At 39.9% G+C, this 15,167-nt stretch overlaps 1 protein-coding gene across 3 annotated transcripts in view; it reads right to left on the bottom strand.

The window, feature by feature from the left end:
* The window catches only part of LOC102967325 (ceruloplasmin), a 72,510-nt gene extending 59,807 nt beyond the window's left edge, over window positions 1-12,703 (bottom strand). For 2 of the 3 annotated variants that reach the window (XM_042998530.1, XM_015539343.2), the window contains exons 1-4: window positions 12,374-12,702; window positions 4,851-5,098; window positions 2,669-2,881; window positions 1,596-1,769 (exon numbers count right to left, since the gene is read on the bottom strand). In XM_042998530.1, coding sequence (XP_042854464.1) covers window positions 1,596-1,769; window positions 2,669-2,881; window positions 4,851-5,098; window positions 12,374-12,519 — 781 coding nt within the window. In that variant the 5' untranslated portion in view covers window positions 12,520-12,702. Of the gene's footprint in view, window positions 1-1,595; window positions 1,770-2,668; window positions 2,882-4,850; window positions 5,099-12,373 lie in introns of all 3 variants that reach the window. The other variant, XM_042998529.1, reaches the window with a different exon arrangement.
* Window positions 12,704-15,167: the final 2,464 nt, after the last annotated feature.

The following is a 15,167-nucleotide window of genomic DNA, read 5'->3' as shown; positions in this document are numbered from 1 at the left end:
TCTTGCACTGTTGGTGGGAATGCAGACTGGTGCAGCCACTCTGGAAAACAGTGTGGAGGTTCCTCAAAAAATTAAGAATAGATCTACCCTATGACCCAACAATAGCACTTCTAGGAATTTACCCAAGGGATACAGGAGTGCTGATGCATAGGACCACTTGTACCCCAATGTTTATAGCAGCACTCTCAACAATAGCCAAATTATAGAAAGAGCCTAAATGTCCATCAACTGATGAATGGATAAAGAAATTGTGGTTTGTATATACAATGGAATACTACATGGCAATGAGAAAGAATGAAACATGGCCCTTTGTAGCAACGTGGATGGAACTGGAGAGTGTGATGCTAAGTGAAATAAGCCATACAGAGAAAGACAGATACCATATGTTTTCACTCTTATGTTGATACTGAGAAACTTAACAGAAGACCATGGGGGAGGGGAAGGGGGAAAAAAAGTTACAGAGAGGGAAGGAGGCAAATCATCAGAGACTCTTAAAAACTGAGAATAAACTGAGGGTTGATGGGGGGTAGGAGGGAGGGGAAAGTGGGTGATGGGCATTGAGGAGGGCACCTGTTGGGATGAGCACTGGGTGTTGTATGGAAACCAATTTGACAATAAGTTTCATATAAAAAAATAAAAATAAAATAAAGAAACCTAGGATCACTATTCAAACTGGGTGGTCCTAGAGATAAGATAGAAATTGGTTCTGGGAAACACCATGAATGTATGTGATACAACAGAGGTACGACCAGACCTATCCAGACTAGACCTTGAGTATCTTTTTCTAACATCTATTTTGTTAGTGCATAACAAAGGCAGGATTGAAGTATAGAAAGGGGACCTTCCAGCCAGAAATAAACAAAAGTTGGGGGGAAAAATCTGCACTTTGTTAGTTTTTCTGCTTTGGTAGTTTTTTTTTTTGTATTCTCGGTTTCTGAGTAAAGGTAATTTTGAAGAAGCTGAATACAAACAAACAAAAAGCCATACTTATTGGTCTAGTTGGTGTTAAGAGATTTAATTTCTTATGCAAATTCTGAGTGATAGACAACCTTACTAAGCTCATTATTTTGAGTCTGAGAATTAAGGAGGAGCCTAGGCAGTAAAGAAAGCATTTCTAGAAGAAATAAAGTGAATTAAAAGATAGAAAAAAAATGATGCAGAGGGACAATGTATATATAAAAGAAATACCTTTTAGAACTGTAGTTTGAGCTATCTTAAGTATAGTTCAATGCTTTATGATATAAAGATAATTTTCAGCATTTAGTTTAATAATTGTAGGCAGCCTCAAATAAATTTTAGAATGAGTTTGGAGAATAAACAAACATATAAATAAACATAACATACGTATACATTAAACCAAAATTGATGATGTTTTCTCCTTATTAGTTTGGGAACAATTTGGTGTATCCAGTTTTACCTGGCACAGAGTTTTGATTTGATCTGTTTAGCTAAATATGAAGTTGCAGGTTTAATAAGCTTTCTTATCAGGGCCAGAGATTAGAAACACACTACTTATTCATGTGAAGGAATAGATCTAGCAGACTTAATGGATCAAGAAAAATAAGATTAAGTTAACACGCTTTCTGTAATCTTACAATACATCCTGTTACTCTCTTGGAAATCTTCATTATCTTCCTCAACTTTCTCTGGTTCAGAGCAGTAGGTTTTAATGTTGTCATATAGGTACCAGCTGAGATTTTCATCCACCACAGAAAACATCAGCACAAATTCTTGGTCAATATTTTTTTCTTTTTCTTGATCCAGAGAATCTGAAGTGAAAATTACTATTTTAGTAGAAGTTACTCTTTAGCATGTATTTTTAGCAGGTGATTTATAGCTTTAAAATTTTACTTTTCTAATACACCCCCAATCTGGATTTGTCACTTCTGTTTTACAGATGGAAACACCAGGAAACTTTATGTTCAGTATCCTGAGCTTACAGATACTCATATATCTGGATGCCCATTGACCACGTAACTATTCAATGCTTTTTTGGCAAATGAGAAGGTTGGAATTCAAAGTTGTGTGTATATCTTCTGGTGCATACATCCACAAACTAAGACAATAAGTCTTTGAAGGTAACTCATTATTGTTCAAGTGAGAATTAGCTTTCAAGCTCTTTTTTTTTTTTTTTTTTTTTTTAAGTAGGCTTCATGCCTAGTGTGGAGCCCAATGTGTGGCTTGAACTCATGACTGTGAGATCAAGACCTGAGCTGATGCTTAACTGACTGAGACACTCAGATGCCCCTGGATTTCAAGCTCTTGAGCTGCATTGTCTTTTTCATGATGCTGGAAATAGTTACTGTGATATTATATTTACCAACGCAATGCAGATAACTACAGATCTAGCACCATGGAGTGCCACTAAGGGAGCCACTTCTGGTAAAGTCACACATCTCTTCAACACCACTGTTGGAAACTGGATACAGCAAACCTATCTTCCAGGAGAGCATGTTTCTTGCAGCGTGGTAATGGGTGTGAATACTTGTTCCATTTATTTCTTCTTCTTCTCCTGCCCTGCTCTTGTCCCCTTTTTATCTAGATTTACTCCTTCTCAACCTTACCTACTCAGTCATAACACAGAAGATTTGACTTCTATGTTAAAAAACAAACTCCTCTGTCTCTTGCCTGTTGGTCATACACTGTGAGCAACAATGAAAAAATTTACCTTTTTTACAGAATATTAAAGGTCCGATGAGTCCTGAGGCGATATCTTTTGGAGCATCAATGTGGGAATGGTAAATCCTGGTCACACAATTGCTATCTCCCTCACCAGGACTTTGCTCTTGGGTGGCGTTCATTACATATGTGTACTGCTCACCAGGATGCACTTTGTCATCTGCTTTGTGAAAATCTGTGGTGTTATCAGGATAGATGGCCCCTAAGAAGCAATACGCAGTGAAGTTACAAAGTGAATGTATTTGAACTTAAAAGAGAGAATAGATGATCCATTAATTTATTTGGCAAATGTGTATTCAACTTGTAGTATGTGCCCCTTTGGGAATGTAGTGATGTCCTATTTGAACACACAAGCGTGAGAGGCTAATGACTAGGGGGTCTGGAAGCTTCACCAAAAATTTGGTTGTTATTTTTTTTTAACGTTTATTTATTTTTGAGACAGAGAGAGACAGAGCATGAACAGGGGAGGGGCAGAGAGAGAGGGAGACACAGAATCTGAAACAGGCTCCAGGCTCTGAGCTGTCAGCACAGAGCCCGACGCGGGGCTTGAACTCACGGACCGTGAGATCATGACCTGAGCCGAAGTCGGACGCTTAACCGACCAAGCCACCCAGGCGCCCCTGGTTGTTATTTTTTAACTTACTGAATACTTACTGAATCTTAAGGGAGTAGTAATAGAGCATAGTGACTTCTGGTTTGCAGTGTAAAGAACCACTTTTGCTCTGGGGTCATGGTATGGAAGTATGAACAAAATGGCTACTCTCTCTTATCATTTGAGACATCTTATAGGATGTCAAATTTCCGCCCATGAACTAACTATGGATTTTTAAAAATTCTGTACTTTTACTTTTGGAAATTTCCAAAAATACGTAAAAGTTGAGGAAATAATATGATGAACTTCCATTTACCCATCAACCAAGCTTTAATAATGATAAACTCAAGACCAATCCTGTTTCATCTACACCCCCACCCACTCTTAACCCCATCACCATCGAATTAATTGTAAAGCAAATCCCAGGCATCATATCATTTCACTAATAAATACTTGAATATATACCTCTAAAGGATAAGAACTGTTTTTTCCTTTAACATGAAGACAATATAACTTTCGTGACTTAAAAATGATTAATACCCTACTATGCCATGAATTTGTAAAAAAGAAATAAGATGGCAGTCAGCCTCTAAGCTATGAATGTAACTGTTTGTTTCAGAAAAACAAATAAAAATATATGGTCAAAACATTCACCCTCTAAAGCAAAGCCTCTGTAAAAAAGAAAACTAATAATTTTAAAGCTCTAATTTTATCTTAATTTCCAAACTTAATCCTTATAATTTCAATTAACATGGTCTCCGCATTTTTGCTTATGATAATGCCTGACATTCATTGAGCTATTACCATGTACATCATTGTCCCTATTTTATATATGAGGAAACTGAAGCATAGAGAATTTAAGCAACTTAGCTGAGATCATTATTCAGCCAGTGAAAGACAAGGCTGCACTTGAAGCTTTGTCTATTACTTTCAAAGTCCTCGCTCTTATCCATAACAAAACCCCACCTCTTTTTATCATTATCATCAGTAAGTACTAAAAATGATATCACAGACACCAAACCTATTCTTTGTTCTTCCTGTACCATCTTTAAGGTTTCTAAGTCCTACATTCAAATGACCTTTCCGTTAATTGTATCTCAGATGCGACTCTGGGGTCATCCAGCCATGTGTACCATTTGACTGATGCAAGAGACTACTCAGACTGCCTTAGGTAGGACAGAGTTAATCCAGAGTTAGGATGCTACGTGACAATGACCACAGTATGGTCACATGTAGGAACTTTAGAGTTAAGACAACCCCTATCTTGAGTCCTGTTTCTTCCCTCTGGATGTTTGCCTTTTCTAGGCCTTCATGCACATTGCCTAGTCCTCTCATTCTCTTTGGCTGGCGAGTTGCCAGGCACTGGTAGGGAAGTCCCAGCTCTTGCTGCCTCTCACTGTATAGTCTACCCAAGAGTTCTTTCACACAAGCAAGTGCAACCAAGGGAAACACAGCATAGTAACACACTTACACATCTTCTCCAGGAGGGGAGGCCATAATCTTAGATGTTAAAAAAAAAAAAAAGTGCTCCTACTGAAAATTACGAGGAAATTCCAGCTAGACTATGAGCTGAACTTACCCTCATGTTCCTTATGGTAAGTTACTCCATGTGGATGGAAAGTGTAGGGCCTAGAGGCAAAATTTTTTAGGTGAACATAAACTTTATCTTCAGTTTCAGCTTTGATAACAGGGCCTAAAAACCCCAGCCAGACAGGTTTTTCTATAATTGTGCTAAAAGTTCTGTCTGTGTACTGAACATAAAGGGCCTTCTTATACAACCTTCCAATTCTATCTGGGCCATTTTGAAGATAGATATCTGAATGTTCCCTGCAAAAGAAAAGAAGACAACTCTATCAGAAGCCATCATTTCTGGGGATAACATTATAACATCTCATGTAATTAAAGAGAAATTAATGACCATATCACATCAAGTGTTTGCCTGTTATTGTAGGGGTGCTTCCAAAAATGAAGAGGTGAGCTGGCACTTACCCTCCTATTTTAAGTATGTGAGGCGTCCCGCATCAGGTGTGATAGCAGCAAATCATGTGTGAAGCCACCATTAATATATGGTGTATCTCACCAGACTATTTTTCTACAGGATTTTTATGTTACAATACAGAAACATTATGAAGTCGAATACAAAGTGAAAGTAAAATGCAGGTAAAGCAGTTAAGACCTTACCTATTACTCTTTCAGCTACCGGAAGAAAATGAGTTTATAAGCAGTGAGTCCGGATATTTGAGACTTCAGAGTGTGTATATATTTTGTTTTCCTAAATACATAAAATTAATGATGCTATACTAATCCTACATTTTTTATTTCCTTTAGCAGCACTAAATCAAGATCAGAATTGATGTGTGCACTGTATGTGGGTTTTAAAATTACCTTTGGCTGCAAATTACCCTTATGTTCTTTTAATCCCTTGCTACCGAAAATGTTTGACTAGTGAATGTTTATATTCTGCTTTGTGGCTGATTAGTAGTTGCTCGAAACTTTTCTAAAAATGTTAGCAAAGTAAATTGTAGTGCGGGGCGGGGGTGGGTGGAAAAAGGAAGAAAAGAAAAGGGAAGAAAGAAAGTGGGTTCGGTGATCACACTTTTAAAGTGATTCTTAGGCTGTCCTTAACAGAAGGCTCTAAGTAGCTCATTGGGATCTGTTGGTGAATAACACCATCTACCCATTTAGGAGGACTCACCAAAAACCTGGACTTTGGCAAGCCCCTCCACAAATGGGATCTCCTCCGATAGAATAAAAACTGCTAACACTCAGGCTGATGATCTGAGGGTTGTGCTTCTTCGTGTGAGTGTGTGTGCTGCGGACTTTCACCTCAGGGATCTTTGATGCCTCACCATTTCTTCTTAATTCCTGTGGAGCCGGCTGATCTGACTGAAGAATAAACTTTGTGTCCTCAGCTGTAAGCTCCTCGGAAAGAGTGAGAAATACTTCTCCTTCTTTTCTTCAAGACGAGAGGAGGGCTTGTCTGGAAGCTCTGGACTTCCCTTGCTGCAAAGTTTAAAGGCCCAGTTTTTCAAAACTCTAGAGCTGTAGCTCCTAAATTTTGATGCGTGTAGGAATCTACTGAGGCCCTTGAGGAAATGCAAGCTCCTGAGCCCCAGCCCCATTTATTCTGATTGCTTGCCTCTGGGGCAGGGCCCAGACATTCATAGTTTCTAACAAACACCCAGCTGTGTTCTATTGCAGGCAGGCCGCTCTGGGCTCATGGGTAACCTGAGTGGGAGGCTCCGAAGTGAAGGAAAAGAGAGCTGCCTAATCCCAGAGGCAGTGGGATTTCTTGGGACTGTGAGACAGAATGGTGGCAGGATCTGTTTCCAGGCCATACCCTGGTGGCGGCCAGACCTCTGTTGGTATAGTTGCATGAGGACATCCGATTAAGCCTGAGTGCCGGAGGCAGTGGTGGTCCTGGAGGCTGAGTTTGAGTGGCAGCAGGTGTTGGAAACAGCAGAGCACCACGCACTGGACTGACCAGAGGACATCGACCATGAGGATCTCATCGTTGGCACCACATACCAAAGACCCCACTTTTCCTGGATTGTGTTAACTCCAGGATTCCAGATTGTTCACCGAAAAATGAACCCTTTTGATGGGAAGGGAGCCAAGCTGGAAGTTAGAAAAACAAAGAAGAGGCATCCTTTGTTTTATTTCTCTCAGTTGGTTCCATTTTCTAATTGTTGTGGTTTCCATTTTGTTAGAATGAAATAGAAAAATGGATTCAGGAAGGCTCAGAGAGACTTCAAGGGCATCCAAATGCACGGGAAAATAGGACAGGGGTGTGAATTCTTTAAAGCTGCAGCATTCGTATTAACAGAAATGGTCTTAACAAGTGGATGTTTTAACAACAGCAAAATTCTGAGGCACTGAAGACCATTGAGATTGAAAGCAGATTCCTGCAGTACTCAGTGCTGCAAGGAGGTTAGCAAGAGTACAGTGTTAGTCTGGCATACGGCTGTAGCAAAGCTCACAGTGCAAAGACAGAATTCCTCTCTTGTCACCAGACGACCCTGGCCCGCTCAGTCTTAGGCCCATTCACATCTGAGGGTAACTTTTCTCCAGCATCTCTTATTGCTAGGAGATGAGTCCTGGTGATTTTTTTTTAATTTAAATTTGTTTTAACGTTTATTTTTGAGAGAGAGGGAGAGAGACAGAATGTGAGTGGGGCAGGGGCAGAGAGAGAGAGAGAGAGAGTGAGACACAGACCCTGAAGCAGGCTCCAGGCTCTGAGCTGTCAGCACAGAGTCTGACGCAGGGTGAGAGGCCACAAACCGTGAGATCATGACCTGAGCCAAAGTTAGATGCTTAACTGACTGAGCCACCCAGGTGCCCCTCCTGGTGATATTTAAATAGAGATTCTAATCTTTGTTCTAAAATGCCCTGTTGATACACATTTTACATAGGTCAAATTTTTAAAATAGCCCTCAAATTCTTTTTTATTGAATTTTTAAAAGTGTATTTATTTATTTTTGAGAGAGAGAGAGAGTGTGTGTACAAGCGGGGGAGGGACAGAGAGAGGGAGAGAGAGAGAATTCCAAGCAGACACTGCACTGTAAGTGCAGAGCCTAAGGTGGGGCTTGAACTCATGAACCGTGAGATCATGACCTGAACCGGTCAGAGGTTCAACCGAATAAGCCTCCCAGGCGCCCAGCCCTCAAATTCTTAAGGCTTCATTCAATACAGTGTGTATAGATACTTTCTGAACATGACTCTGAAACATTTGGGAATATGTCACGTCCTGTTCCAATAAAATTCAGTGGGCTTTGCCAGAATGCCTTCACTGCACATTTATCCCATATTAATCACCTCCTGAAACAGGACAAGCATTGCCCAATCTTCAGGGCTCACTCTTTGTACACAGAGATTTGGGGGAGGCAAGAATTGCTTTTAAAGTAGTTGATCTGAAGTTACATTCAGAGTTTTTAACATTTGGAATTGCTTTTATATACACGGCAGTATGCAAAATGTTTCCCATCTTTTTTTTTTTTTTAAACAAAATGAACTCTTGACAAAATTGGGAAATATTTCACATCATGTGATACTTTGGGGGAGGTCTATTTGATTATGTGCTGTCTACAAAGGAACATCAAAGGGTCATTAGGAGGTGTCTATTTAATTTCAAGGGCACCTGGGTGACTCAGTCAGTTGAGTGTCAGACTTCAACTCATTAGCTCACAGTTTGTGAGTTCAAGCCCCACATCAGGCTCACTGCTCTCAGCGCAGAACCCCTCTGTCCTCCTTGCTCTCTGCCCCTCCCCCACTTGCGCTCTCCGTCTCTCAAAATAAACATTAATTTCAAGAACATAGTGTGGGGACTAGGGTCAGTTACTGGAAGTTTGCAGTAAGTTTGCCAGTTATTCAGTCAAAAGAATCTATTATAGTTGTTCTTTGAATCAAGCAAATCATTCACGTTAATTGTAGATCCTTCTGTTGACAATTGTAACATGGTCTTTTCTATTCATTACAAAGATATTGTCTCCCTCTCAGTAATCATATCCCACCTTTTTATCCCCCCATCTTCTAGAATCCTATAGCCAACTCTTATAATTTCTGGCAGATTCAGACTCAGAAGTGAGTTTTTAATGGTAGTGGAATTAAAAAAATTTTACTGACTCAGTAAGATGATAATAAAGTTACATCTTCCCATAAATTCAGAATGTACTTGAATGGTCTTGGCTTATGTTTAGACTTGATTACTGAAATGTCGGTAATGGGAAAAGTTTCTGGATTCTTATCTTCATCGGTTGAGACACAGGACATTAGTTTTCCATTGCCAAATAACAAATTGTCACATAGTAGCTTAAAAGAACACCCACTGATTGTTTCACAGCTCAGTGGGTCAGAAGTCTGGCATGGCATGACTATCTTCTCCCCTCAGGTTATCACAAGGCTGACATCAAGGTGTTGGCTGGTCTGAGCACTCATCTGGAGGACCTGGAGAAATCTGCTTCCAAGCTCATTCAGGTTATTGGCAGAATTCAGCTCACTGTGATAGTAGGATTGAAATCCCCACTTCCTGGCCAGCTGTAAGCCAAGGACCTCACCCGCCTCCTCAGGGCCACCTGTATTCCTTCTCAAGTGGCGTCTTCTGTCTTCAAGTTAGCAGCAGTTTGTTGAATCACCTCAAATCTCTTTTCTTCTTTCTCTCCTTCTTCTAGAGAATTCTTTGGTTTAGATTAGGCCCACCCAGATCATCTCCCTATTTTAAAGTCAACTACACCACTGAATATAACACAGATCACAGAGTATTCGCTCACCATACGGACAGGTTCTGGAGGTTTAGGGCCACCTCTAACATGGTGGATTAGGAGATGGGGCCTTTGGGATGCACTTAGGTCATAAACATGGAGCCCTCATACATGGGATTAGGGCCTTATAAAACATGCTCCAGAGAGATTTGTAGCTTCTTCTACCATGTGAGGACACAGTGAATAGGCTACTATAACCAGGACTAACCAGGAAGAGAGCTCTTACTAGAACATGGCCATGCTTGGTACCTTGACTTTGAATTTCTCAGCCTCTAAAACTGCAAAATACATTTCTGTATTCTTCTGTGGTATTTTGCTATAGCAGCCCGAAGAAACTAAAACCTCTGGACATGCTGGTAATCAGACACAAAGAAGGGAGAAACAAGTTGCTACCTAAACTCATGTATACAAAAAGTTTAGCATAGTGTTGGCGAAATTGCTGAATCTGTGTTCAACAGTCACAGTTAGATGTAATTGAAAAAAAAAAAAAATCACAGGCAGAGTGAGCAGCGCCATCTAGAGTCCAAAGATTCTAGGCTGTCCTTGAAGCCACGGATGATCAAACCAATGTTGCAAAACCTCCCTAAACACACACAAGACACAAGAATATTTAAAACCAAAGGAATCCTCTGACCCCCACTTCCCCTCCCCATTCTTTTAAAAAAATTTTTTTATGTTTATTTATTTTTGAGAGAGAAAGACAGAGAGCGACCACAAGTAGGGGAGGGGCAGCGAGAGAGACACAGAATGTGAAGCTGGCTCCACGTTCTGTACTATCAGCGCAGAGCCCGACACGAGGCTGGAACTCACTCAGGACCCCAACTCACATACTGTGAGATCATGACCTGAGCCGAAGCCGGATGCTTAACCGACTGAACCACCGAGGCGTCCCTCCCGGCCCCGTTCTTAAACTCCCTCTCTCTTCTGTCTTCTCTACCTTCTGGTATTACAGACTTCTTCATTAAAGCATGCTTGGAGCAATGTCTTGCACTTCGCTTATGCTCAGTAAAGCTGATTTGATTTTTAATCATGAGTAATAGCAGAAGAATGGTGGATGGGGGCTTGGAGTAAAGCAGACTTTTTTTTTTTTTAATGTGTCTTGTTTCCCTATAGAAACCATGTATAATTTACATTGTATTTAATCAGGGAAAATCTTGCATTCATACAAAATAATTTGGTGAAGTCATGAAAATAGATCCTATTCCTAAGAAGAGAATACTACCTCAAAACCAGGTTTAAAAAAAAAATATTGTAGGATGTATTAGTTTTGTTTACAATCAGTTATTTTTAGGTCAGAAACTTTGCTTACTGTATATTACTAAATTAATAATTTAACAGATGTTATTAGCAGATATGTATTTATTTTTTACTGTGAAAAATGTCAAACATACATAAAATGAATGAGAATAGCATATACCCATCAATAGAACCAACAATTATGAAGATTGGCATACTTGTTTAGCTGTTTTTAAAGATATAATCTTAGCAGCTGATTGTCATTGGGTTCATTTATGCTTTATCAGCATTAAAATGCATTTTAAAAAATTTTGTAATGTGGGGCACCTGGGTGGCTCGGTCGGTTAAGCGTCCGACTTCGGCTCAGGTCATGATCTCGCGGTCTGTGAGTTCGAGCCCCGCGTTGGGCTCTGTACTGACCACTCAGAGCCTGGAGCCTGCTTCAGATTCTGTGTCTCCCTCTCTCTCTGCCCCTCCCCAGCTCATGCTCTGTCTCTCTCTGTCTCAAAAATAAATAAATGTTAAAAAAAAATTTTTTAAAAAATTTGTAATGTTTTTATTTATTTTTCAGAGAGAGAGAGATAGAGCATGAGCTGGGGAGGGGCAGAGAGAGAGGGAGACACAGAATCTGAAGCAGGCTCCAGGCTCTGAGTGGTCAGTACAGAGCCCAACGCGGGGCTGGAACTCCTGAACCACGAGATCACCACCTGGGCTGAAGTTGAATGCTCAACTGACTGATCCACCTAGGCAACCCTAAAATGCATTTTTAAAAGTAGTAAACATGGGGTTTGGTGATAAATGTTTAATTGGCATTATTAAGACTGATGACCTCAGTATAAACTTCATTATAAAAACATCAAGAGCTATACTCATGCTTTTCTATATTGTATGCTGACTATTGCTTGAAATAAGAGGGCTTTCACCTGAAACACGAAAACATTTAAGTTACAGAGTTTTTTTTGACGGGGGGGGGGGGATCACAATAGCTATCTCACATATTTTGTGCATGTCTGATGTACCTCGCACTGTACTAAGAGCTTTACGTGCACCCACTCTTCAAAGAACCCGATGAGGTAGTTTTGTGATCTCCATTTTCCAGATTAGCATGCTAACGCTGAGAGAGAGAAACTTAATTAACTGCGAGTCAACTAACAAGTCTTAAGCACAGTCATGGTTATTAAAATTGTATTTGATTTCTATAAATGATGTTTTAAAGGATTAAAAATCATTTTAGCCTTACCTGCTAATAATCAATAAGTGGTATAATCAACATAACATTTTGTACTGTTGTTATTTAAATTAAAGTACTTCTGCACAAACAGACAAGAAGACTGAACCCTGATGAAAGATGCAACATCGACCGGAGGAGGTAATAAGCCCACACAGATCCCCCAGGACCAAGGGGAAATCAGTCGAGCAGCCTTCCCACCCCACCCCCACCAAAACGTGCCCAGGAATTTAGAGGAGTTTTATTAGTTTCCCGGATTTCAAGTCCACATTTTGCAGTTTCCATATACAACAAATTAATAAAACATTTTATCTTCTTCCCTTTATTTTTTAATTGATAACTTATAAATTTGGTCTGTACACAATAAAAATAGTGACTTACCTGTCAACTGAAATTAGTCTCTTTTCCCCATTGTCAGGCGCATAGTTCCAAGTTGTTTCGATAATCCCAATGTAGTAATGTTTCTCTTTCGCCCAGGCTGAGTTACTATATAAAAGTAGAAAAAGACCCAGCAGCAAAATCTTCATTTTTTTTTTTTCCCCTCGTGGAGCCTGAGAAGCAACAAAGTGAAATCAGAAGCAGGCAATTTTATAAATAAGGCTTTCTTCCTTTATTTGCTTGATTGACACATCTTCAGGTTGCACAAAAGTAAATTGTTTCGTAAAAGCAAATAACGTTTCCCACTTCGGCTCAGTTCTCGTAAGCCCAGGGGGAAAAAAAAGGTTTCTGTTGCCAGGCTTCTCTGATTACAAATAAAAAAGCCAACAGTTATTGTTGGAGCCGCTAGAGTGTGCATAACTCTGCTTTCCTCCATTTGTTGTGTAAATTCCAGGAGGGCAAAAATCATCTCTAAATGCTCCCTTTGTTCCTCGAACAATATGCCACAGTACAGCGCCCTGCTCGCAGTGAACTGTTAATAAATCATGAGGAAATTAGGCAAAATGGATTAAAATGTGTCACTCTTTACTTTTGAAATGGCTAACAATACTTGATTGCAACTTGATGAGATGAAGTACATTATTTAGCATGCCAAATTTAAGTATCCCACAATAAGAATCTTATTGTGAAGGATTTATTTTGTATGCTCTTAACACATCTGCATAGAAAGTTTGCCAAATTATTCTGCATTACTATATGCAAAATAACTAGCAGAGCATAACAGGGGGTGATAATTCTGTTTTATCATTAAAGAAAGCAGACATAAGTAGATCTGTTTTCAAAGGCAAAGGTTGGTCTTAGTAAATAGGGGTTTATTACCCTAAGTGAATACAAGTTTATTAACAGAAAATCCTGGTTGTAACACTGCACATTTTGTGTTAATATAATCCTTCAATGCATTTTATGTATTTGTCCCAAGTTATTTATAGAAATAGATTGGCATAGGAGAAAGAACCCTGATGTTTGCATAATTCATTAATTTAATAAGTATTAGTGAGTGAGCCCACTGTGTGCCAGACCCTGTTCCAAGTGCTGCAGATACAGCAGTGAATAAAGCAGACATGAAACCCTACCTTCATCAGCTTATGTTCTGCTTGCAAGAGACTGGTAATGTACAAATGAAGAGAGAAACAGCTAGTATTAGCAACAAGTGCTATGGAAAAAAAAATCAGAGAAGGACAATAGTAAGTACCAGGGAAGACAGCAGGATGAAGATCAAAATCTGATGGCACCATGTCATATCAGGCAAGAAACTTAACCTCAGTTTCCTCACCTGTAAAACCTCAGTCTGGGAGGACTATTGTCCAAATGGTAATTGAAATGATCTACTAAGTTAAGGCATAGAGATACTTCTCCCACCAGCTTATAATAATCTTAACTAATTGCCCTGATACAGAAAACTGAGTTCCAATGCTCGGTATGCCCCAGGACCTCCTTCTAGAGCCACCTTTAACTATTGTGCCCTCATGTCCACTGAGAGGAACACTGGCCAAAATCTGTGCCTTGCAAGATGCTGTTCCTTTTAAACATTGGTGTCCAGAGGGGCTCCTATTCCCAAATGTTCTACTTGGAGGGGACATCATTTAGCAGTTCATACTCCCAAAGGGAGAATGGCACAAAGCCACTGTATGAGCCAATAGCTTTCCGAGCATTTCCTTCTTTCTCATTCTCTACTCCATGCTCAAACTCAGCCCTGAGAGATGGGAGGACAGTGATCAGATCACAGCAATAATCCCTGAAGTCACTTTTTTCAGTAAGTCTACCCCATTCCCACCAAATAAATAAATTAATTAATTAACACACACACACACACACACACGCAGCTCAGGTAGTACTATGGAGGGCTCCAGAATGTATACTTCTAGCACCACTTATATTGGTGGTGAAATGAAATGGTTAAACAGTAATACTCCTGGCCAGTGGGAGTAAATATTTTATGTTGCAATGCAGAGAAGGTCAGGAAGTCCACATTTCTGTCCTGTTTTGTGACAGTTACCCTTCCCATAAAGCTGCTGAGTGGCAGGAAGTAGGGAGAATGCGCTGAGCCTCAGGACTGTCTAAATAAGCACTGTGGGCTAATAAGCAACCAGCCATTGACAGGGTCATTTAACACTGCAAATCTTATAGTGATTCCAGAGCTGGTATTCAAAAGTGAACTTTGAATAATGCTGCAATTGAGAATTTCTGCACTCCAGAAATGTGTCACAGCAGCACAAACTGGGGTGACACAAGAAGAGCAGAGGGCCCACCAGGAGAGGCTTAGCTGACTTGGAGCATTGCAAGAAAGAAGAGAAGAATCTAGACGGGACCAAGTAGCTTATCCACTTGGCTGTGTCTGTCAGAAGGTTGTTATCTCAGAACCCTGGGGTATATCTTTGTAGTTTGTTATAAATAATCACTGCATACTTAGAGTTACATCGCACAAATTTTAATCATTTTCCACAATTTCTTTCTTCTTTCTTTCTTTCTTTCTTTCTTTCCTTCTTTCTTTCTTTGTTGTTGTCTGAAAGATTTCTGGATTGGGTGAGTCTTATGTGCATTTAGCAGTTAAGGTCCTGGGGCTGATAATGGCTAAAATCAAGGAAGCTTTTGTTTTATTTCTGTTCTGGCAAGATTTCCTGCTTATACCCCCCAGATTCTTTTTGGTTGATCCATGAAGCTTTTAACATGATAAATCAGAATTATTGAGAAACAAACTGCCAAGGACAGTCTTTCACTCTGTGACAGCAGGAAACAC

This window comes from Panthera tigris, chromosome C2, assembly GCF_018350195.1.
Source record: "Panthera tigris isolate Pti1 chromosome C2, P.tigris_Pti1_mat1.1, whole genome shotgun sequence".
NCBI classification, from domain to species: domain Eukaryota; kingdom Metazoa; phylum Chordata; class Mammalia; order Carnivora; family Felidae; genus Panthera; species Panthera tigris.
Note: the sequence above shows the minus strand (reverse complement) of the source record. Positions and strands in the feature narration are given on the sequence as shown.